At 47.5% G+C, this 22,317-nt stretch overlaps 1 protein-coding gene across 3 annotated transcripts; it reads right to left on the bottom strand.

Annotated features, from left to right (window-relative positions):
• Nucleotides 1-3,080: 3,080 nt before the first annotated feature.
• On the bottom strand, nucleotides 3,081-22,005 carry Erlin2 (ER lipid raft associated 2). 3 transcript variants are annotated; one of them, XM_059244324.1, is made up of 11 exons: nucleotides 20,622-20,743; nucleotides 18,212-18,293; nucleotides 17,216-17,262; nucleotides 16,794-16,855; nucleotides 16,524-16,649; nucleotides 11,677-11,750; nucleotides 11,493-11,551; nucleotides 10,888-10,979; nucleotides 9,539-9,628; nucleotides 6,522-6,601; nucleotides 3,081-6,069 (listed from the first exon to the last, which is right to left on the bottom strand). In XM_059244324.1, the coding sequence occupies exons 1-11, from the start codon at nucleotides 20,726-20,728 to the stop codon at nucleotides 5,869-5,871; spliced, it is 1,020 nt and encodes a 339-aa protein (XP_059100307.1). In that variant the 5' UTR covers nucleotides 20,729-20,743; the 3' UTR covers nucleotides 3,081-5,868. The 3 variants fall into 3 exon arrangements, with proteins under 3 accessions (XP_059100307.1, XP_059100306.1, XP_059100305.1); XM_059244323.1 differs by lacking the exons at nucleotides 3,081-6,069; nucleotides 6,522-6,601; nucleotides 9,539-9,628 and adding an exon at nucleotides 21,571-21,879 and having other exon boundaries at nucleotides 10,539-10,979; XM_059244322.1 differs by lacking the exons at nucleotides 3,081-6,069; nucleotides 6,522-6,601; nucleotides 9,539-9,628 and adding an exon at nucleotides 21,892-22,005 and having other exon boundaries at nucleotides 10,541-10,979.
• Nucleotides 22,006-22,317: the final 312 nt, after the last annotated feature.

Here is a 22,317-nt window from a genome sequence, read left to right as displayed (position 1 = left end):
AGAGAAGAGAAGATGTGGAGAAGAAATGCCACCAAAACAGTTGACTCTAGGGACACAGAGACCACTGTTTATACTCTGAACCATGAGGATTTGACTCCAGTCCTGATGGTACGTCTAGGGTGGAAGCTGTGGAAGCAGAATGAGCTCTAAATGCTTCTTCCCTTCAGTAGCAGGACAGCCACAGACAATGCCAGGCAGCAGTGGAGTAAGCCTAGGGCTGCAGCTCAGAGGAAAAGCTCCTGCCCAGCATGCTGAAGCCCTGAAGGCCATGAACTAAAGGTCAGTTTGGGTTGCTACATAGTGAGTTTAAGATCAGAACTGAACTACAGTGAGAATTTAGTAAACTTACAGAGACACATAAATTAAAAAATCTTAAAAAACTCTAAGGGGTGGGGTTGGAGTTTATTGGCCGAGTGCACTTGCCTAACATGCACAAAGCTTTGAGTAGAATCAGAAAGTAAGCTCAAAACCACATATCTACAAGTGATAAGGGCATGGATCTTGGCAATCCAATTCCAGATAACTATATTCTTAAGTTGTAAATTCATATTACTTGTGTATCATGTTCTCAAACCAACACCAAGATTAGGGAACACCATTAAAAACCCCAAGAAAGCAGGGCTTTGGTGGCTCATGCCTGTAATCCTACCACTCGGGAAGGTTAGGCAGGATTACTTTGAGTTTGAGGTCAGTCTGGCCTATAGTGAAACTCTGTCCCCAAACACTAAAAAAACAATACAAAATCCCTGAGCAAGCCTAACTGGTGTTGTCAAATGTAACAGAGACACTAGGCATGGATAATGCTGTTTAGGTTATTAAAAGAAAATCCCTGTGTGTGGGATAGCGCTTTAAAAGTTGTTGGTCAGGGAGACCAACAATACTGGCTATTCCTACTGTTCTTGGTTGCCTAACTAGATGATGAGGCCCTCCTGCTTAAGATACCATACTCTTTGCTTACAGGACATAGAGAAATTAGGCTAGAACTGAGCTGGAAGCTTCCTCCTTGATGGTTAATTTTGGTAATGCCAGAAGGTGTTATGCAGGCTACTGAGGGAGATAACTCATCAGTAGCACTTAGCATTGAACCTCATGAGCTACAAAATCAACCTGCTGTGCAAGATGTACAATAGCGCTATGACTATTATGGGAGCAACCAACTGCTCTTTGACTGGATGTGAGGCCCACTCCGTAGGTGGAATTCATGCCTACTACTGTAAACGTGGCCAAAAGCTCATGATGGGGAGGTCATAGGCCCTAATGGATAACCTACTATTGTTTTGCTAGTAGACATGGTATCAAACTGCCTTCTAAGTTATTTATATCCATAGATTAGTGCTGACTTCAGCCTTGGTCAGAGAAGCTGTTTTTCTTATAATGAATAATGATTAACATTGTCACAACTTTGATTGGTTGCAACTCGTCAAAGTGCTCAAAATAAGTGACCATTGAACCCTAACAGAGCATCTAGCACACTCGCCAAGGCTCAAAGAACATCTTGGATGAGAGGGGTGGGAAAAGATGTAAGAGCCAGAGGCTAGGGAGGAGAGCTGTGAAATGCTGTCCTTCTGGGGATGTCATGGCTCTTGTATCCCTTAACAACAGCAACAGTGGTCACCTGGACAAGACTGGGCCCATCAGGTCCATCAACATTCCATTGTGGACAAGGAAGGAGCCTGTGAAGCCCCACTGGTCTCTGGGGAGTTTAGGCAGTTGTGTTGCTGGGGGAGAGGGAGGGGTCATATTTCAGTGGTGTTGCCCTTGCTCAAGTTACTCCTTACTCAGGCTCATACAAGCAACCAAAGTAGGAAAGGGACTTGGGGAGAAAAGGTTTAGGGGGCAGGAGAGACTAAGAGGATGATGTGGGGGGATACAATCAAGGTACAAATTGTGAATCTTTAATCTTTTTTTTTTTTTTTTTTTTTTTTTTTGGTGTGTGTGTTGTTTTTTCGAGACAGGGTTTCTTTGTGTAGTCCTGCCTGTCCTGGAACTCACTCTGCAGACCAGGCTGGCCTTGAACTCAAAGAGATCTGCCTGCCTCTGCCTCCTGAGTGCAGGGATTAAAGCCATACGCCACCACTGCCAGCAGAAACTATCATTTTCAAAAAGAAATAAGACTACTCTCAGAGGGCTGGAGAGATGGCTCAGAGGTTAAGGGCACTGGCTGCTCTTGAGGAGGACCCTGTTTGATTCCCAGGACCCACATGCAGCTCACAACTGCTTGAACTCTGGTCCAGGGACTCGACGCCATCTTCTGGCATAGGGCCAGGTATGCATGTGGTACACTGATATACATGCAGGCAAAACACATAAAATAACTGAAACTTTGGGCGGTGGTGGCAGACGCTTTTAATCCCAGCACTTGGGAGACAGAGCCAGGAGGATCTTTCTGAGTGAGTTCCAGGACAGGCTCCAAAGCTACCCAGGAAACCCTGTCTCGAAAAACCAAAAAAAAAAAAAAAAAAAAACAAACCAAAAAAACAAAAACTGAAACTTATTTAAAATGCCCAGTTAAATGTGAATTTCAGATAAAGAGCAAATATCCTATAAAAGTAGATTTTGTGCACTATTTGGGATGAGACAGAGTTGTAAAATTAACTGACATTGACATTTATCTGGTGACACTAGGCCAGGCAGGTTGCCAGAGCCCAGTCTCAGAGTTACCTACTTAAACTGCTATCACGCGGGTTTTGGGTCAACTGAGAATGCCTTTATCTTTCGGAGAAGTGCAGCAATATGTTCATTCTGCTTGTTTTCGACAGGGTCTCACTATGCAGACCAGGCTGGCCTCCAACAGGTCTTCCTGCTTTTGCTTGACTGCTGGGAAGATCTATCTCAGAGAAAGCCTAACAAGGAAGTTATATCTCTATCACCTATCCTAGTATTAGGTAAATTTTTTTTTTGTTTTTTGTTTTTTGAGACAGGGTTTCTCTGTGTAGCTTTCCGCCTTTCCTGGAACTCACTCTGTAGTCCAGGCTGGCCTCGAACTCACAGAATTCCGCCTGGCTCTGCCTCCCGAGTGCTGGGATTAAAGGCGTGCGCCACCACCGCCTGGCTGGTAAATTTTATTTTAATAAAAAAAGTAAAGACAAAGACATTTTATTTAGCAAGACTGAAATTAAATCCAAGAATGTAAGTATATTCACATGAGACCTTTTGTGTTTCTAAACAATTCCTGGAGCTATTAACCCAAGGTAATTAATCTAGTATCATTTATGGAATGATTACTGTAACAAGAATCATTTTTCAGTTACAAAGGCTCACTAATGCCCTTGGGGCACACTGAAACAATTGCTCACCAGTTTACAAAGAAGTAGAGATAGAAAGGGATGGAAGTACAGACACGTGATTGCCCATTACAGCTTTTATAAGGAAACAAAGAGGCTAGAATCCCACTGTAGACAACAAAATCGGTTAGGTTTACAGACAGAGGAGCTATTTGTCAACGTACAGTTTAGCAAATTCCAACTTACGATAAGTCCAGGTCAGTAATATGGCTCTCTTACTTTATAAGACACATACAGACCACAAATCATTTATGAAACATCTCCCTTTTTTACATCACTGTATTACTCAGCCTCATTCAGTGGTTCCCTCGTCCTCAACTCAGCAACCATACTCACTCCTTTACATCTATTTTTAGTTATAAAAAAGTTATTAAACTTAGGTTTCCTTACAAACATTCTGACCATATATTGAAAAGTGATTAAAAACTGTTCTGAATATGAATTGCTTCTGCAAGTTTAGTGAGTGAGAAACATTCTACCAAGGTGGTTGTGCCTTGGGAAAATCCTACAAAACTGAATTTTACAAACAGTTACTTATTTTGATAGAAGTTCTCTATATAAATAGCAGCCATGACTTCACTGCCTACAAAACTGCAGGCTTATCACATTTTATGTTTCAAATTTAAATGCTTTACAATCAGATTTTCTAGTATTACAAAAAACAAAGTCATACCGACAGATGGACTAGTATCCCATGCTAAAAAGACAGCTGAATTCCATGATTTCACTGCGGGGACAGATACCAACAACTACTGAATTTCTGTTAGTGACATGGGAACATTAATGTGTTCTGTTCTGTCAAGTGACATTCAAGGGGTGGGGAAGCAGCACTTGCAGCAGGACTTTATTGAGGCTCTTTGTGATGGAGGGACGAGCAATCGGAATGGAGTAGCAGACAGACTTTCAGACGAAGAGGGTGCCATTTGGTGACACACCCTTACATTGACTCCAGTGAAATAGTGTTTCTGAGCCTGCGGAGGAAGAGGGATGCTGGGCACAGCATGTTGCTCTCAACAAGGGATCAACAGCAGCAAGTGGGAAGATGAGTTAGTCTTGGGGAAAAAAGAACCCACTTTTGAGCACATTAACATCTATCCTTTTCAGGAACATTCTATAGTCTGGACAAAGTGTGGCCACGACCAGAGGCTGGAGAACTCTCAGTATGAGGAGTGAGAACAGAGAAGGGCAACATGTGAAGTCAGCAGAACTAACACTGTGCTTCCTTCTAGGCAGGCTAAATGACACCCACATACCCGACAAGCCTGGTGCCACTTAGGAGCAAAATTGGCCTGACTTATAAAACCAAAAATGAGGACTGATGCCAGCAAATATCATTTATAGTATTCACCTAAAAGGTAACAGTAGGTGCTTTGTGTGGGGGAGTATGGGGAGAGGGGTGCAGCTAATAACAAGGCCAAGCACGGTTACACAGGGTACCTACCACCATGGCGGCCAGTGAACTCTGCAGTTGCTCTCCACAGCGTGCAGCACTCACAGGCCATGCAAGTTGCAGCCCTGCCCCCGCCCGGGCCAATTGCAGGATCTAAGAAATACCTTTCTTTCCTATTTGTTCTTCCCATCCTAAGTCCCCCAGGGTGACTCACTGTTTTCCTAACCAGCAGTAAAAAACAAAGCATGGGGATTCAGTGCAGCCCATGGGGCTTGGGCATCAACTCTGACTTCCATCTATGTAGCTGCCCTGGAGCCGACTCCCAAGCAGCCGCCTGTTCTCTGGATTTAAAAGATCCCTTTATCAGTGTGTCAGATAAATGCCCAGCACAGGCCATAGGCCTACTACTTGGATGTCGACTGGCTGGCCCCGTCTCCTCCAGGGTCAAGAGCTCTTCAATGAAAAATCTCCACAATGATAAAAGTATACATGTAAGTAGCCAGCCAGCACCACGGTGCCTACTGGGTATGACATCTGTTTGTTCCCATCTTGATGCTGAGTGGAACCAATGGACAGACTGTTGAAGATACCAATCACAGATGAGGTGACCATTCTGAAAAAGGAGCGTGTGGGGTGACTGAGCCCTGCTGCGATGGACACGGTCAGAGAACACGAGGGCAAGAGTACAGTGTATAGAAAATCTTGCAAAAACCTAGCACCAGGTTCCTCCTAAGGAGGACCCAACCCAGCTTAACTCCAGGATAACCCACTCCACTGTTAGAAAGCAGCAGGCCACTGCTCTCTGCAGCTGACGTTCCACAGACGCCGGGGCCAGGGACAACTGTGGAACACATTTTCATGGAAGCAGCGGCCACACATCTAACTTCTTCCCAATAGTATCCCCAGTTAAGCCAGCTTCAAAGGGACAAAGTTGGTGCCTGCAGGTCAAGGGTCAAATCTATAGTGTACACACCTTACCAGAAGTCATATAACCTACTTACCTGAATTAAAAATAAAACCAAAAAAACAATTCTCCATCTGCTCTCCCTTCTCGGAAGGGGGGTAGATTCTTCTTCCTTACCACAGTAACTTGAAGAGTCAAAGAAGGTAGTGTGGACAGGAGGAGCGTTCTGTTTCATCATAAAAAATAAAGCTCTCTCTAAGCGTCACATCAGAGGTTGTATACATTTTTTTTCAATCATCCTTTGTGGTGGCCTCTAGGGGCTCATCTTCTAAGCTGAGGCCCAGTCTGTCAGTTAGCCCCTCAAACTGCTTGCCCAGACCACCTGCGGAGTCCATAAACATGTTGGGGATGTCTTTGCCAAAGTAAATCTTGCTGTTGGAAGCAATGGCCTTGTACTTCATCAGCTGCAGATATTCTGGGGTCAGCTTGAGCTGGAACACAAAAGTGAAGGAAGCTGAGGAGCGAGGACATTAGAGAAGAATTTGGTGGTGCCCTTTCAACTTTCATCTGGAGAGGGTCTCCGTCAAGCAGACATGCTCCTTCTACTTTTCATGGTCTTCCTGTTACCCAGAAACCATTTTTCTAAGAGAAAGGAATCCAAGGTCCTATGACAGATTAGCAACAGTTCCAAGAGTTTCCATGTTTAACACAAAAATGAAACTTCCGCTGAGGCTCCCCGCCTGCGAAGTGCCTGTCTCGCCCAGCACAGGCTCCTTAGCACCGCTGTGTGGACTCTGGGTAGGGCAGCAGACCCCGCACACCCTCAGCACCGCTGTGTGGACTCTGGGTAGGGCAGCAGACCCCGTACACCCTCAGTACTGCTGTGGACTCTGGGTAGGGCAGCAGACCCCGCACACCCTCAGTATGGTGGGTCGCCCTTTACCTTATTGGCCTCTGCTATCTTCAGAGCCGTGTAGCACTCGGCGTCAGCCTTCGCCTTCTCCCGGGCCAGAAATGCAGCATCTAAGGGCGAAGGGTGCAGGGAACTGGGTCAAGGGAAAAACACCAAGGGAAGGGGCAGAAAAACACCTGTGCTCTGGGGGCTGGCAATTATAGCTCAGTGGGAGAGCACTTGCCCAGCACACACAAAGCCCCAGGTTCCATTCCCAGTACTGCAGAAAACAAAACCCAACAAAGACATTTCCTGGTCTCTATGACCTTGGCGAGACTGCTTTGTGTGTTTTGTTTTTGAAATGGTTTCACCTTATAGCTCAGGCTAGCGCTGGACTACATAGCCTTCCTGTTAGCACAGGGAAAGCATTTCTCTAAAGGAAAGTAACTTAACATCTTTAAGACAGTATAGCAAGAGTTTCAGTTTAATGCAAAAAGGAAAACCTCTACTATGGCATCCTCCTGCCTCAGCCTCCTCAGTGCTGGGATTACAGACATGCACTGCCATGCCTGTCACGGGTCTCTGTGAACAGCACAAATGAAAAATAGATCAGTTCCCTTTCCAACTTCATTTCCCCAAAGTTTCTAACAGTGACGAAGCTGGCTAATTCTAGAATTACGTATGGTGGTTCAGAGGAGCACTGTTTAGATTCAGACCTGCTTCATCTCATCCTGCAGCAGGGCAACTCCCTGCTGGGCACTGATGCACCCCTCAACACTGAGCCCCTGTCTTGGGAACGCGCCAGCCTCATTCCAGTCACATTTGTATCAGAATATTCAGAGACAAAGATCACCCTCTGAGGATGCTGTTTTGTGGTTGTTGCTGTTTCTTCTGACTCCTTTAACAAATTCAAACCTTTTTATTATTACACTTACTATTTATATAATATTTATTTATTGGGAGCAGGGGTGGGGCATGCACACCATGGCACATGTGTGATGATCAGAGGACAACTTGGGGAAATTACTTCTTTTGGCCACACTCAGACTCAGGCTGTCAGGCTGGGCAGTGAGTGCTTTTACCAGCTGAGTCATCTGGCTGGCCTGCTGCTGGTGTTCTGGAGACAGTTTGTTTTGTTTTGTTTTTAACCTGACCCCAGGTGGCTTGGAATGCTAAATCCTCATGTTCCACCTCCGAAGTCACAGGGTTACAGGTGTGCCCATAACAGGCAAATTGAAGTCCTTTCTTTTTTCAGTGCTGTTTGCTGAACCCAGGACTTTGAACGCACCAGGCAAGTATGTTAGACTCTGAGCTACACTTTGGGGTATCTTACTGCACCCCAGAATGGCATGTTTTACTAAAGATTTATTTATTTTTAATTATGTGTATCTGTGTAGGATTATATGCGTGTAAGTGCAGATGTAGCCGGGCAGTGGTGGCCCACGCCTTTAATCCTAGCACTCAGGAGGCAGAGCTAGGCAGATCTCTGTGAGTTCAAGGCCAGCCTGGTCTACAGAGCAAGTTCCAGGACAGCCAGGGCTACACAGAGAAATCCTGTCTCAAAAAAGGAAAAAATAAGTGCAGATGCCTGTGGATCCCAGAGGTGTAAAATACTTCTGGAGTGGGATTTAGAGGTGGTTGTGACCTGCACAATGTGGAGCATTGGCAACTCAACTCAGTTCCTCTGCTGCGCCTCTCTCAGCCCCAGGACAAGTATTTACAGGAAATGAAAGCACTGTTGGACTAAGAGCTCCCTGGTGAGAGCCCACAGATCTGTGACATCCTAATGAGCTCTTCAGTGGGTCCCTGCAAATCCTGCAGACTCCACAATGCCTGTACAATTACACAGAACACTGTGGCCTGAAGCTTCCAGGAGGATCGACTTTGGTCCTGGAGTCGCTTGACAGAAGCCCTACCTGAAGCAAAGGGAGGGTAGTGGGGAAGTGAGGGCCCAGAGGGGGAGCTGAAGGTGAGCCGTGGTCAGAAGGCCAGCAAAGAACACTTCTTCTCAGCTCCAGAGCTGCTGGAGCTGAGACATGTCTTCAAGGCTAGTGCAATACCTGCATGGACCTGGAGAGCAAACTCTGAGATGCAAATAATGCAAGCGACTGACTCCCTCCTCCCCTAACAGGCTTGTGTGAGAGCAGAGGTGTGCATCGACACGCCTGGTCCTCAGGACTTTTGAAGAGGAGGTAGCAAAGGCAGGGAAAGCTGCTGTTCGAGCCCAGTGTCAGAGTTAATTCCTAATGCTCAGAGATCTATCTGCTAGACTGAGCTCCAGGACGGCAGGGACTGTTACGTCTCTTTTCTTCATTCTCTCTCTCTCTCTCTCTCTCTGGTCTTTTTCTGTAGCTGAGGATATCCTCTGACTCACTACACCATTCTGCTTTTACCCCAAGTGCTCAGACTATAGGAATGTTACCATGCCTGTACTGACTCTGACACTCTCTCTCTCTCTCTCTCTGCCTCCCTTTTCTGTTTCCTATCTGCTGTCTGCTCTGCCCTGCTTCCCCCCTCTGCCAGGCCTGGCTTCTCTGTCCTATCCCCTCTTCTCTCTAATAAAGGCCATTCTAACTGGTAACCATGGCCCGTGACTCTTCCACCCATCAACCATCCTCTCACTGACACCCTTGCTCTTAGCCCTATTTAATAATGACTGATTTATAGACATTTATTTACTTGTGTGCGCGTATGTGCAAGCATGCCATGTGAGTGTATAGAGGTCAGATGACAACTTTCAGGAGCTGGTTCTCTCCCCCGTCAGGGTTCTGGGTAGGGAACTCAGGGCCTCAGGTTGGCAGCAGTCCTTTTACCCACAGAGCCCCATCACCCTGGTTTCTCGTCATCTTCATTCCTAATGAAATGCTCAGTGAATAATCAACACAACCGACACCTGCTGAGTACTGTCCTGTGAAAATCTGCTTGCTATGCAGGGCCAGTTCAAAGTTCTAACCCCAGCTCTAAGCAGAGGAGAGCTGGTATTTCAGAGACACCACGACCCCCAGAACAGAGCACAGACTGTATCTCAGTCACTGTGCTCCACCAGGCACGACAGCACGTCTGCTCACCTTCAATTTCTGAAATCTTCTTCTCCGTCTCCTTTTCCATCACCTTCTGCCCGTAGGTGATTTCTGCAACCTGAGCCACCTTTTCTGCCTCTGAGTAGACAAAATTGAGAAAGGATTTAGTGCTGACACGTCAGAAGCTTGGCCAGGGCAGAGAGATGGCTCAGTGGGTAAGGTGCCTGCTGCCAAGCCTGACGATGCAAGTTCAATCCCAGGGCCCACATGGTGGAAGGAGAGCTGGTTCCCACAGGTTGTCTGCTAGCCTCCACAGAAGCAGTCATGGCATGCATGTGCCCATACACTCACACACAGACAGTAACCTCGACTGACTGTGCCTTCCCCTGACCTGAGCGCCCTGATACCTGAATGGGGATGCTCACAGAGCCAAGTCCACAGAGGGCAGCTGCAATAGGCACACCTGAGAGATGAATGGCCCAGTGAGCACAGGAGCATGACATCAGCACGAAACAGTAACCGGAGACGCTGACCCAGGAGAAAAGCATGCTTCCGGGAAGTCAGGGGTACAAGCTACCTTCTCTCCCAAGCCAACCCTTTAAAGAGTAGTTTCACCTGACACTCACTTGAGGCAGTATCTCGGTCAACTGCTGTGACCAGAGATCTGGAGCAGGGCCCCAGTGCTTCCTCTGATTTGCCACATGACCTGGGACATGTTTACAAATCTCTGAGTTCAGCAAAATAAAGCAAGCACCTCAAGACGGCTGAGTGGGTAAAAGTGCTTGCCAGACAAGCCTGGCAACCTGAGTGAGTACACAGTGCAAGGAGGGGAGCATTCCCAGAGTTGTGCTCTGACCTCCACAACTGTGCCATGGCATGTGGGCTCCTGCTTACTGCACAGTGCTCTCTCTCTTTCTCTCTCTCTCTCTCTCTCTCTCTCTCTCTCTCTCACACACACACACACACACACACACACACACACACACACACACACGCACAAAATGCACGCACACACACACACGCACAAAATGCACGCGCACACACACTAAAACTTAGGAAACCAACCAAACGAGAGTCCAAGCAGACGACAGTGCTTTCCTCTGGTGGTGACATATGACAACTGAGTCACTTCACTATGAAGTTCTTAGTAAATGAGGTGGTTATTCCTATCAAGAATTAAGAAAAGAGCTCCTTCCATTTCAGAGATACAGAAAAACTCAAGACTCACTACCTGGATCCACAGTCCGACAATTCCCACTTGGCTCCTGGGGATAAGAATGCCACCCCAGCACACCGGAAGCATTTTGGAGGATTTAACCATGCCCTGGACTTCCTTCCTTACATCATCTGCCACCCCAACCCTTCTTCCCTAAAGGATTAGAGAACCATGTGCAGACCAATGAGGGCCTTCTTCCTCTCTGTTTCTGCCTCCTTTTCCACCACCTTCTGCTTCTGGGCCGCAATGAGAAGCTTCGTCTTCTCGCTTTCCCTGGAAGGAAAAGCACAGATCTGTGAGACAGTTTCTGGAGAACAGCAACACTCCCGGAGAATCCCGAGGAGAGGCACACCAGGGCGCCTCCGCTCTCCTGTGCAGGGCTGTTCCGTGGCCCAGCCTCCACTAGCTGATATAAGGCTTCCTTTGTGAGAAAGACAACCCAATGCCCGGGTGTATGCTTGTGGTCCCCGCTCCTCAGGAATTGAGGAACAGGAGCTTGAGGCTAGCCTGGACACTAAACAAGGTCCTCTCAGGGGAAAACAAAACAGAAACATAGTCTACTTGACTCAACTAGACTGCCAGCAAACATACTTGTCTGGCCCTGTTATCTCCACCTCTGCTATGAGTCTCTCACCTTTTAAAAGCATGGCTACTCGCCAGGGCTCCTCTGTGGCCCCGAGGGACAACAGACTAACAGATGTTCAAGGAAGGAAAATCAGAGCTTGCCACTCTGGGATGGGTTGCGGGGAGCTCACGGTGGACAGCTTAGGCTCAGGGCATACTCACATCAGCTCATAGTTCCTGCGGATGGCCTCAGGAATATTGGGCTTTGTCACGCGTACAGCCTAGAGAAGGGCACCAACAATGAAAATGACATCCGCGACAATGGGCTCTGTGTCCCTGTGCTAAAGGAGCTTCCCTCGGGAGAGAGCATGCAGTGTCAAGTACTCCCCACTGAGGCGATGCTCACCTGGATAACAAGTCCCGGGGCCATGGAGGTCAGGTCCTGTTGCAAGGCCAACTTGAGGTTTTCATCAATTTGATCTGGAACCAAGAGAGACACAAATGGAGCTGTTAGGCTGTCTAGGTGAGGAGAGAAGAATGTGGAGAGAGTACAAACAAAACATTAGCCCACTGACTTGTCTTTCCAAAACAGTGTACACAACAAGCCAGACACCTAAGGTGAGACCCTGGAGCAGCCCTCCATGGAAGTGAGAGCCAAGTGTAACCTCTCACTTTGGCCTCAAAACAAAGCCCCCTTCATTGTTTAAAACATCAGCCGTACCTTCCAGGGGCCTGAGCTTAAGAAACGAAAAACAATTTTAAAACATTCCTTGAGCAGCCTTTCCCCAACGGCATCAAGAGAAGGCAGAACCATGGTTCCTTGGAGGAGGGCAGAATGGCTATGTCAGGATTTCAGAAAAGCAGCAAGCAGAGCTGGGCATGGAAGCACACGCCTGTACCAGCACCTGGGAGACTGAAGGAGGAGAAAGAACCACAGGCCTGGCCTGGGCAGCACTATGAGGTCTTGTCACCAACAGGTAGTTCTTAAACCTAGTCATTTTATTAGTTAAAAAACAAAACAAGGGGCCGAGAGAGAGCTCAGTGGTTAAGAGCACTTGCTGCAGCAGTATAGGTATTCTCAAATCAAGAATTAATTTTGGAGGTATGGAGGGGCTCATGTGTGTAGCATTAAGGAAGCTGAGGCAGGAATGTCATAAATTTGAGACCAGTCTGGGTTACACAGTGAGTTCCGAGCCAGCCTGAGCTATAGCATAAGCCCCATGACAAAAACAAACACCACTTGCTGTTCTTCCAGATGACCCAAGTTTAGTTACCAGCCCCATATACCACACAGAACCACCTGTAACTCCAGCTCCAAAGTATGGTGGTATTTTATTTGTACTGAAATGTGATTTTAATTGTATGTTAATAAATAAAGTTGCCCGGGGGTCAGAGCTATTAGAGCCATAGCAAGAGCACGGCGGTGGTGGCGCACGCCTTTAATCCCAGCACTTGGTAGGCAGAGCTAGGTAGATCTCTGTGTGTTCAAGGATACAACCAGCATTGGAGACACACGCCTTTAATCTCAATACCAACCATAGAAGACCTGGAAGTCTCTACAGACAGGCAGTGACGAGGCAGTCATGTGTTTGGGTTTACAACCAATGAGAAGGCAGAACAGAAAGACTACATAAAGACAAACACACAGGAAGTAGCTCTTTTTTGGAGAGGTCTCCTGGCTGAAGAGGCTAGCTGCAGCAGGCTGGTAAGGCTCTTAGCTCTGATCTCTTGGCTTTCTTCTTTGCATTGGTTCTGTGTTTCTTATTTAATAAGACGGTTGGGCTGAGTCAGAGACACTGCCAGCCACCGCGATGACAAACAGCATGTGAAGATGCCGGTAAGCCACGAGCCACATGGCAAGGTATAGATTTATGGAAATAGATTAATTTAAGATATAAGAACAGATAGCAAGAAGCCTGCCATGGCCATACAGTTTGTAAGCAACATAAGTCTCTGTGTTTACTTGGTTGGGTCTGAGCGGCTGTGGGACTGGCAGGTGAGAGAGATTTGCCCTGACTGTGGGCCAGGCAGGAAAACTCTAGCTACACCAAAGGACCTGACATCCTCTCTGGCCTCTGTAGACACTTCCCCGCCCAACACACATGGCACCCACTCATTCACTCACACAGATGCAGACACACACACCAGAAAACAAAGCAAAATCCCTGGCCTGGTGTTCAGGAGAGCCTCATATTGCTTTCATTGTGAATTCTATCAACACAAGGGGAAAATGCAATTTCACGTTCTGAAAATCAGCTTGTCTTTTTTCTAATGTTTGCTGTGTGTTCACATGGTTTGAGTATGTGTGCACAGGGGTCAGGGGACCATGGGTGTCATCCTCAGGAACACTATCTACTTCCTTTGAGACAGGATCTCTCACCGGTCTTGAGCTCAGCAATTAGGCCAGACTGGCTGGCCAGTGAGGCCCGGGGAGTCTCCTGTCGGTCTCCCTGTGCTATAACACTCCAAAGCTTTGGGTTCTGGGGCTCAGTCTCAGATCCTTATACTTCTGAGGCGAGTACTTTACTAGCTATCTCCCCAGTCCAACTATGTCTTTTCATACATTTGCTTTGGTCCCAGTTCCTAGTCTGGAATTCCAATGTGAGCTGTTTCAGAGGCAAGTGTGGGAAAGGCTATCACTGACCCACTCTATGAACACAAACACTAAAGCTGCCTCTCTGGCCTCACCTTCTTTTCCATAGATCTCCCTGAGATCCTGGAAAGAGAGTCAATAGAACCAGGCTGGGATATCGGGGCACGATCACTGCTGTTACTGTCAGCTGCCATCTGTGCCCAAGGGATAGCCTGTGAGGAACAGCGGCTCTCCTCTCTTCTATAGATGCTCAGACTGAAGCCTATGGAAGCTAGCTAGCAACCAAGATGTGAACCTTATGGTTTGGGGGTGGGGTGGGGTGGGGAGTGGAACAGTGGTAGATCACTTGCTGGGCATGCATAAGGCAGGCCTGGATTCCATCTACACACACACACACACACACACACACACACACACACACACGAGAGGGAGAGAATCACCTGATTATCTCCTTTGATTGTTATGTTAAACTGCATTCTCAGCTGTCCTATGAGTAGGCAAGGACTTGTGATGTTTCTATATTTGAATACGTTCTCACATGCCTCTCAGTTTTGAGGGAGAGAAGGCATAAAGTCAGCACCTCCCATCTGATACGGGCTTAAGAGGACAAGAAGAAATAAATGCCATGCTGCTTTCTTTTTGTCAACATGACACAGACTAGAGACAATTGGGAAAAGGGAAGAAGAACTGCTTCCATCAGACTAACTGACGGGCCTGTTATGGGGCATGTTCTTGCGTGATGACTGATGTAGGAGGGTCCAGATCACTGTGTGCCATGGCACTCCTGGGCTCTATAAAAATGCAAGCTAAGTGAAGCATGGAGACAAGCCAGTGAGCAGCACTCCTCCAAGGTCTCTACTTCAGTTTCTGCCTCCAAGTTCCTGCCCTGACTTCCCACAGTGATGGACCTCGATGTGGAAGTGTAAGGCACTTAAACCCGTTCCTCCCCAAGTTGCTTTTGGTCCTGGTGCTTTATCGTAGCAACAGAAAGCCAACTAGGATACCAGCCCATAAAAGAAAAGAGTTTCAAGGCGAAGACTTTTTCCCAGCTCCACTGTAGGAAAGCAACAGTAAATAAGTAGTTAAGGGTATCTGTTTGGACATCAAGAGTTTTCAAACACAAAACAATCTATTTTAATTTCCTTCCAGGGACATTAGAGATCCTTTGTCTTTTGATGTTTCATATGTCTTGAAATGTTCATTAATGGTACAAGCCCTAAAACAATGGCTAGAAAATTAATATTTCATTAAATTCTATTATCGTGACATAAAAAGATACAGTACATTTTAATTTTTTTTTAAATATAATGAATCAAAAACCAATAAAAGAGTACAAACTCTTAAAGTGAATTTAGGTTCATTTCCACTACAGAAACACTGAAAGTGATTTGAAAGATTTCCTCAATCTCAGTGTAAAAGTATAATAAAACAACTAACCATTTGAGTTATTATTTTTATTGTTATTATTATTTTGAGCCACTAGGTAGTCTTGGCTGTCCTGGAACTCACTATGTGGACCAGACTGGCCTCACAGTCACTGAGATCTCCTGGAGTACAGGTTTGTGTCACCACACCTGGCCACTTGGTTAATTATGATCACAGCCAACTCTGACGTGTTTCCTTTCACTTCTAGAAAGTACTCATGGGATGAGGATGCAGCTGAATGGTAGACTATTTGCCTAGCACGCTGCGGGGACATGGCTTCCAGCCCCGGCACTGACAAAAACCCTGTTTTCTAAGTGCTCCTGGAGAAAGTCATCGCTCAGTCCTAGTGTCAAGAAGAGGCCATCTGCGTTTAGCAATGGCTACTAGGAAGCTTCTAGATGTAAATTCAAACAGAATACCACAAGGGAACCATGACACTAACTGGGATGCTTCTGTTGCAGAATCAAGGCTGCATTTCCTTTGACCAGGTGAAAAAGACAAGTTCCACTTAAGCCTGTGGATCCTTTTAACTCAGTGCTTCCTAGTCACCTCTCTGGGAGAGGGAGGATGCCACAAAGGTTCTAGAAAGTGTAAACAGCCACACTTCTTTCATTACTTGTAGAATGCAGCAAGGACTGACCATCCTTACCACCATCCCTGGCACCTGCACTCAGTGGGAAAAACACTTAAGTGACAGCAGAGGAGGGTCTGGGTGCAGCTCTGCTCTCCACCAGCAACAGCCCTCTCACCTTCCTGCTCTTGGCCCCAGTATACTTACTTGAAAATGAGTGTGTTAGGCTACATGGCCTGCCAGATTCTTCTAGAAATCACTGCATTCTCATTAAAGAACAGTATTCCAGGGACAGTGAGAACATTTCTGTCCCGGTCCTCTCTTCAGGCCAGCAGGGACTCCTTTATTACACTCTTACTCCAGTGCTATGTCTGACTACTCCAAGGATCTGCCCATCTTACTTTTTCTTTTGGGGGAGTCATTTATTTAGGAAAAGTCTTAGTTTGTAACCCAGGCTGGCCTTGAACTTGCTTTCCTCCTGCCTCAGCCTCCTGAGTGCTAGGATTACAGGTATGGACCACCATGCTTGGCTGTTCTCGGTATTATTCATGTACTCCCCATTCTATGGTGTGGTAGCTCAGAAACAGACAGATATAGGACTGCTGAAGCCTGACGTGCCTCAGGGAGGGGGATGGGGTGGCATCGACGATGACCAGGTTCTTACCAAACAGCTCGATGTAGACTTCCTGGAGCGTATGCACGCTGCAGAACTGGTTGAGCTCATGATGGATCTTGTTGAAGATGAGGGCCTTGTCATAGTCTGCAGTATAGTTCTTCACTATATCATACACTGTGGGGAAGGAGAGGGCGGGCTTAGCGTAAGACAAATCCACAACTTCAATCCCCTCCAAACCTCCTCAGCTTCCTCATTTCTCAATCCTTGTGGTGCCCACAGATGCTGTGTGCACGCGTATGGACGAGCTGGAACACATACCTGCATTTGGGACCAGGAAGTTCACCACCTCAATTCTGTCAAAGTAGATCATCACACCACCACTATTGGAGGGAGAAGTGACAAGTTAGCAGGGAGCTCTGGGATCTGGTGACATCTCCTAATGACTGGGAGGACAGGAGTTCAGTGTTCATAGGATGTGAGGCAGTTCACACCTCCAAGCAGGAGGAGATGTGCAGAGCTTAAAACCTGCACAAGGAGACAGCAGGACCTTGGCATCGTCAGGAAGGAAAGGGCACTTCCTATCTTTTGTGTCACTAGTATCTTTTGATCAAAGCAACTGACTACATGGAAGGAATAGAGGATTAAGAGGCTTCGGAGCCCACTGGGTGCCCAGAGTTCATCCTCATCCTGGCTTCACCATCACTTCAGCTTGGCACCGCCTTTTACTCTTGGTACCTTACCTGGTCCCACAGGGTACGTTCTTCACTTCATCTGTTTGGAGAGTGGTCTGGAGACAGAGGAAACATCAGATAATGTAAAACGGGCAACGACAGACACCAACTACTTTGGGGAAGCCCCAAAGCCTTTGTAACTGACTGCTTGTTTGGACTGAGCTTCACCCTTGCTAAACATGACTGTCCCAACTAACCCCCCTTCACAGGCTGAGACTTGAAATCAAGCAAAAGTACCTACTCTGGTGTTGCTGTATGTGAAACACATATGGATGGGCAGGATCATAAAGAACATGACACCGAGTCTGGAGCCTGAAGAGTGTATTTTACGAGTGCTGAAGCAGCAGACTCCCTTTCTGACTGGTTTCAGAATACAGTACCTGCTCAGCATTACTGTGAGACTCTGATAAAAGTACCCAAAGCGCCGTGAGTCCACAGAGCAAGGCAAAGGCAAGAGAGGATGCTCACAAGGGAAGGTGGACATTCTGCTGGGTTGCTGAGTTTTCTTAGTTGGACAGACTTTAGAGAGATTTAGTCTCCCTCAGCCAGGAGGAAGCCAGCTACAACTAACCTTACTCCCATTTGACATGGCATTGGCCCTCACCCAACCAACTTTCCTCCCCATGCAATTAGGTTCAAACAAGTACAACCAAATTCCATGTTTTATTTTCATCTGTCATGGTAACCTGTGATTTAACATACACACATACTCGACTTTTCTTCTTCAGTCCCACTTGAGAAGTGAGGAAATGATTTCCACTTGGGGCTGATAGGCCAAGGCAAAGCAATGGCTCCATTCAGCCATTTCAATGATCAAGTAATATTATAAAAGCCCCTGCCTCTGTCTGTCTCTCTCTGGGTAAGTGTGTGTGAGAGAGATCCTTAAGTAAGTCTCTGAAAAGGCATTTTATTCATCTAACAGCTAACTAACTTCAAATTGTGTATTAGTCAACAACCCAACTTCGCAGTGATCCAACCACACCACACAAGCCGCATATCATATACCTGTACAGACTTATAGGATGTGATGAATGGGAGCATGAGATGGAAACCGGGGCCACTGGTGGAGGTCAGCAGGGCACCACCTCTGTAGAGGAGGGAGAAAGGGAAGTTCAATATCTCAAGATCCCTTAAAGCAGTGGTTCTCAACCTGTGCGACATGACCCCTTCGGGGGGTTGAACAACCGTTTCACAGGGGTCACCTAAGACCATTAAAAACAGTTATTTAAATTATGATCATAATGGTAGCAAAATTACAGTTATAAAATAGCAATGAAAATAATTTTATGGTTGGAGGTCACCCAACATAAGGAACTATATTAAAGGGTCACAGCACTAGGAAGGTTGAGAACCACTGCCTCAGATCAAGACTTATGGGCCAACCATCTCTCTACTCCTAAACTTTTAATGTAGAGTGACACATGCCAGTGACATGCCCATCCCGTCTCTCTTTCTTCCTTCTGTCTCAACTTGAACATTCTAGGAAGCCTGATGGGAAAACATAAGACATCAGAGAAGTAAGTATGTAGACTAAAAAACAAAGACAGCAGAATCCCTGCCTACACCCAGGATAAGAGGGAGTCTGTCCCAGCTGCTGAGCCTGTGGCAGTCTCCAGAATGTTAAACCCGGTACTAGTTATCAACGAGCGGCATTGTGGCTGGGAGTCCAGTGACAGAGGCCATTAAAAGAACCCTGGCATTGGCAGTGCTAGGGCTGAACCCAGGGCATCACACAGTCTAGCAAAGTACTCTACTGTCACGAGCTACACCCTGCTCCTTAAATACACTTCAATAGGAAGTGGTATACTCCACGACAGAGGAGGCAAGTGAGACTGAATAACAGAGGAAGGGAGAGGATCGTAACCAAAGTTTTAGTCCAGCTTAGAGCACGAGGGTAATTGGTGTGCCTTTACCTGACCATGTTCCAGAAGCATCCGTGGACTCACATACGATAGAGCACCACTTCTGAGACAGAGCTTGCTCATTTTTGAGACAGAGCTTGCTCATTTTTGAGACAGAGATTGCTGCACAGCCCTGATTTCGTAGTACTTGCTATATAGCCCAGGATGGCCCAAAACTCATAGTAGACCTCTTGCCTCTGCCCTCGCCCAAGTGGTGGAATTACAGGGGTTGAGCCATCATACTTAGTTCAAGAATAATTTTAAAGTCACTTCAACACATATTAAATATATAATATATATTCGGACAAATATATTTCTAGTCAAGTTGTATATGAGTGACAAAATTAAAAGCTTTGGGGGACCATGAAAGCAGACGGCAGAGATAAATTACTAAAGAGTGGGAACTCAACAAAAACTTAAACCTTTTTATTATTTTTTAACTAAGGGTCTTGAGTATGTTAGTCGGAAGCACTTCCACTGAGCTACAACTCTAATTCAACAAGCATTTTCGAGCTTGCTATTCCATAAAAAAGCACTAAATAAGACCCATATAAAAGAAGGGGTCAAGCTGAACATGTTGATGCATGCATTTAATCCCAGTACTAGAGAAGCAGGGGCAGGTGGATCTCTGTGAGTTCCACATATAGTGTTCAGGACTAGCCAGAGCTACACAGTGGACCCTGTCTCAAAAAGGGGGTGGTGTCAGAAAGGCTTATAGCAAGGCTAGGGCTGTAGTTCAGTGGGAGAGCAAGAGCTCAACATGCATGAATTTGATCCTCAACACCACAAACCAAGCAAATTCCCCCTTCTACAACCTCAAATGAAAACCTTGGCCAAAGAGGCCCGTGGAAAGAAAGTGACTCGATTATGTAAAGAGTCACTCCCAAAGCTGCCTTGACTGATAAAAATCAGACATACACACTTCCTTGAAATACTCACTTTAAAACAGACTCTCAAGCCAGGCCTGGTGGCGCATGCCTTTAATCCCAGTACTTGGTGGCAGAGGCAAGTCGATCTCTGAGTTCAAGGCCAGCCTGGTCTACAGAGTGAGTTCTAGGACAGCCAGGGCTACAAAGAAAAAATAAAAACAAAAACAACCCAAACCCAATAAACAGACCCAACAACACAAAACAAACTCTCAAGTTAGCGAAGTATACTTTTTAAGTTGCCATCAAGAACTGGGACTCTGACAGCTTATAGAGAGGTCGCCCAGCAGTGTGGAGACCAGATTCTTCAAGGGATGCAAGAGAAAACAGTATCTCAGAGATGATCTTGAAAGAGCAGTGATTCCTTGAGATTTCTACCTTTAATCCTATAAACACACGTATCACCAGCACATACTAAAGACAATTTTGAATTTAAATAAATACACACGCTCACACGCACCCTTACCCATGGCCACTGACTTAGAAACTCCACCTGAAAAGGACCCCCCTACTTAACAAACTATACAGACGTTAGCAAGATCTGCCAGCCGGCGAGTGGGGAAAGGAGACACCTGTCTCTTGCCTTACCTGTAATACACTCCAATATGTCCCTCTTCTATCTTGTGCACAGCTGAGAAGAGAGACGCGCAGAAGAAACTGGAAGCCACAGCCACAACTGCTCCCAACTGAGCCATCAGTGAACCGGTATCCTAGAGATAAGATAAGGGACGATGCGTGGCCTGACTTACAGGAGAGAGGCCGCACCACTGAGCGTTAGCTCACCAAGCTGCAGCTCATGGAAGGTGATTCACAGGCAGCCCGTGGTAGGGGAAACACAGCGCTAGCCAGATCTACAGCTCATTTCATCCCTGTTCTCGGTCAACATCCCGTTCCTTAATTGTGGGAGTATAACGCCCACTGCAGCGGAGAGCCACTAAGTGCTCCAGATACCGCCCGCCGTACCTAAGGGAGATCTGGTGCCAATTGGGCAGGGTTTAAATCACAGCCTTCTCTTCACTTCTCATTAATGTGTTGTCACTGAAGCCACTTAGAAGTACGGGGAGAGAGGCAGCTGCAGTGTGTTGGCCCAAATTACAGAGGATGTCGAATGACAGGCAGCTGTGGCTATGTATTTCTGGCCAGAGCCCTCCTACTTCTAATTGCCTGCCATTTCGAAGGAAACCATCAGTCATTCCCTTGGGGCTCTGGGGAGAGAGACAGCAGGCAGTTGAGTTCCCGAGGTAGGATCCTCTGGCCTGTCGTCCACCTCTCCAGTTATTCCTTTGGACTTAAATGGGACAGCTCTCTTGACAAAACCGAAACCACACTCTCCCACAGCCTTTGCCCGCCAAGCCCGGTGGTTATCGGAAACTGGGAGTGCCTCAAGGCTGGGATACTCTGGACTCCTGGAGGGTCCCAAACGTCCAGGCACCGAGATGCGACCGAGCGTCTGGAAAAACTACGGTGACGGACCGGCCCCTGGGCACAGGGCGCGGATTCCAACTCTCAGGTCTAACTTATTTTTTTTTATTTTTACCGTGGCGGCCTCCAGCTACCCAGCAGCAGCAGCAGCAGCAGCAGCGTCCTCTCTGCAAATGCCCTCACCACCACCCTGGCCCACCTCGCGCCCTTTCCCCGCCCTCCTCCGCGAGGCAGGCACGATCGACAGCATCGGCTCGGACCCGCTAAAGGACCCGTGGGCGGGAGACCGGGCAGACAGGGGTTCTCTCTGCTCCCGGGTGGGCGGACGGAGGGTGAGCGGCGGCGGGGGACCAGAGCTCTGGAGCTCCGCCAGGGTCAGCTCCATCCCCGAGCCGCGGCGAGGCCGATCGTGCACTGAGGGGCGGGGGCTGCGTACCAGGCTGTCCCTCCAGGCGCTCCGTACACGTCTGAACCCCCCGTGCAACCGCAGAAACCGCCACACCCCTCAAGCAAGCTACTTCCTTCCGGGCCGGTCGCTTCGATGACGCCATCAATCCGCGCAAAAAAGACCCCGCCCCTACCCCCGCCCCCGCTCGTCGGCCCGCCCTGCCCCGCCCCTCGAGGCAGTGTTCGGCGGTGCCGCCAGGGGGCGCCCGCGAGCCGACCCGGTGGCTGCAGACGGACCTGGGATTGCGGGTCCTAGGATGCCCACCGCGCAAGTGCCCAGAGCTGGGAGAGTGGGCTCCCGGACACCACGACTCTGGTTCTGACTTTCTGGTTCCGAGGTTCTGACTTTCGAGATGGGTAGAGATTCTCCTTCGATTCAAGTCGAGCTGGATTTCGTTTCTTTCTCTTCTTCCGG

Source organism: Peromyscus eremicus, chromosome 17 (genome assembly GCF_949786415.1).
Source record: "Peromyscus eremicus chromosome 17, PerEre_H2_v1, whole genome shotgun sequence".
In the NCBI taxonomy this organism is placed as follows: domain Eukaryota; kingdom Metazoa; phylum Chordata; class Mammalia; order Rodentia; family Cricetidae; genus Peromyscus; species Peromyscus eremicus.
The sequence above is the reverse complement of the archived record's forward strand: the minus strand, read 5'-3'. Positions and strand labels throughout refer to the sequence as shown.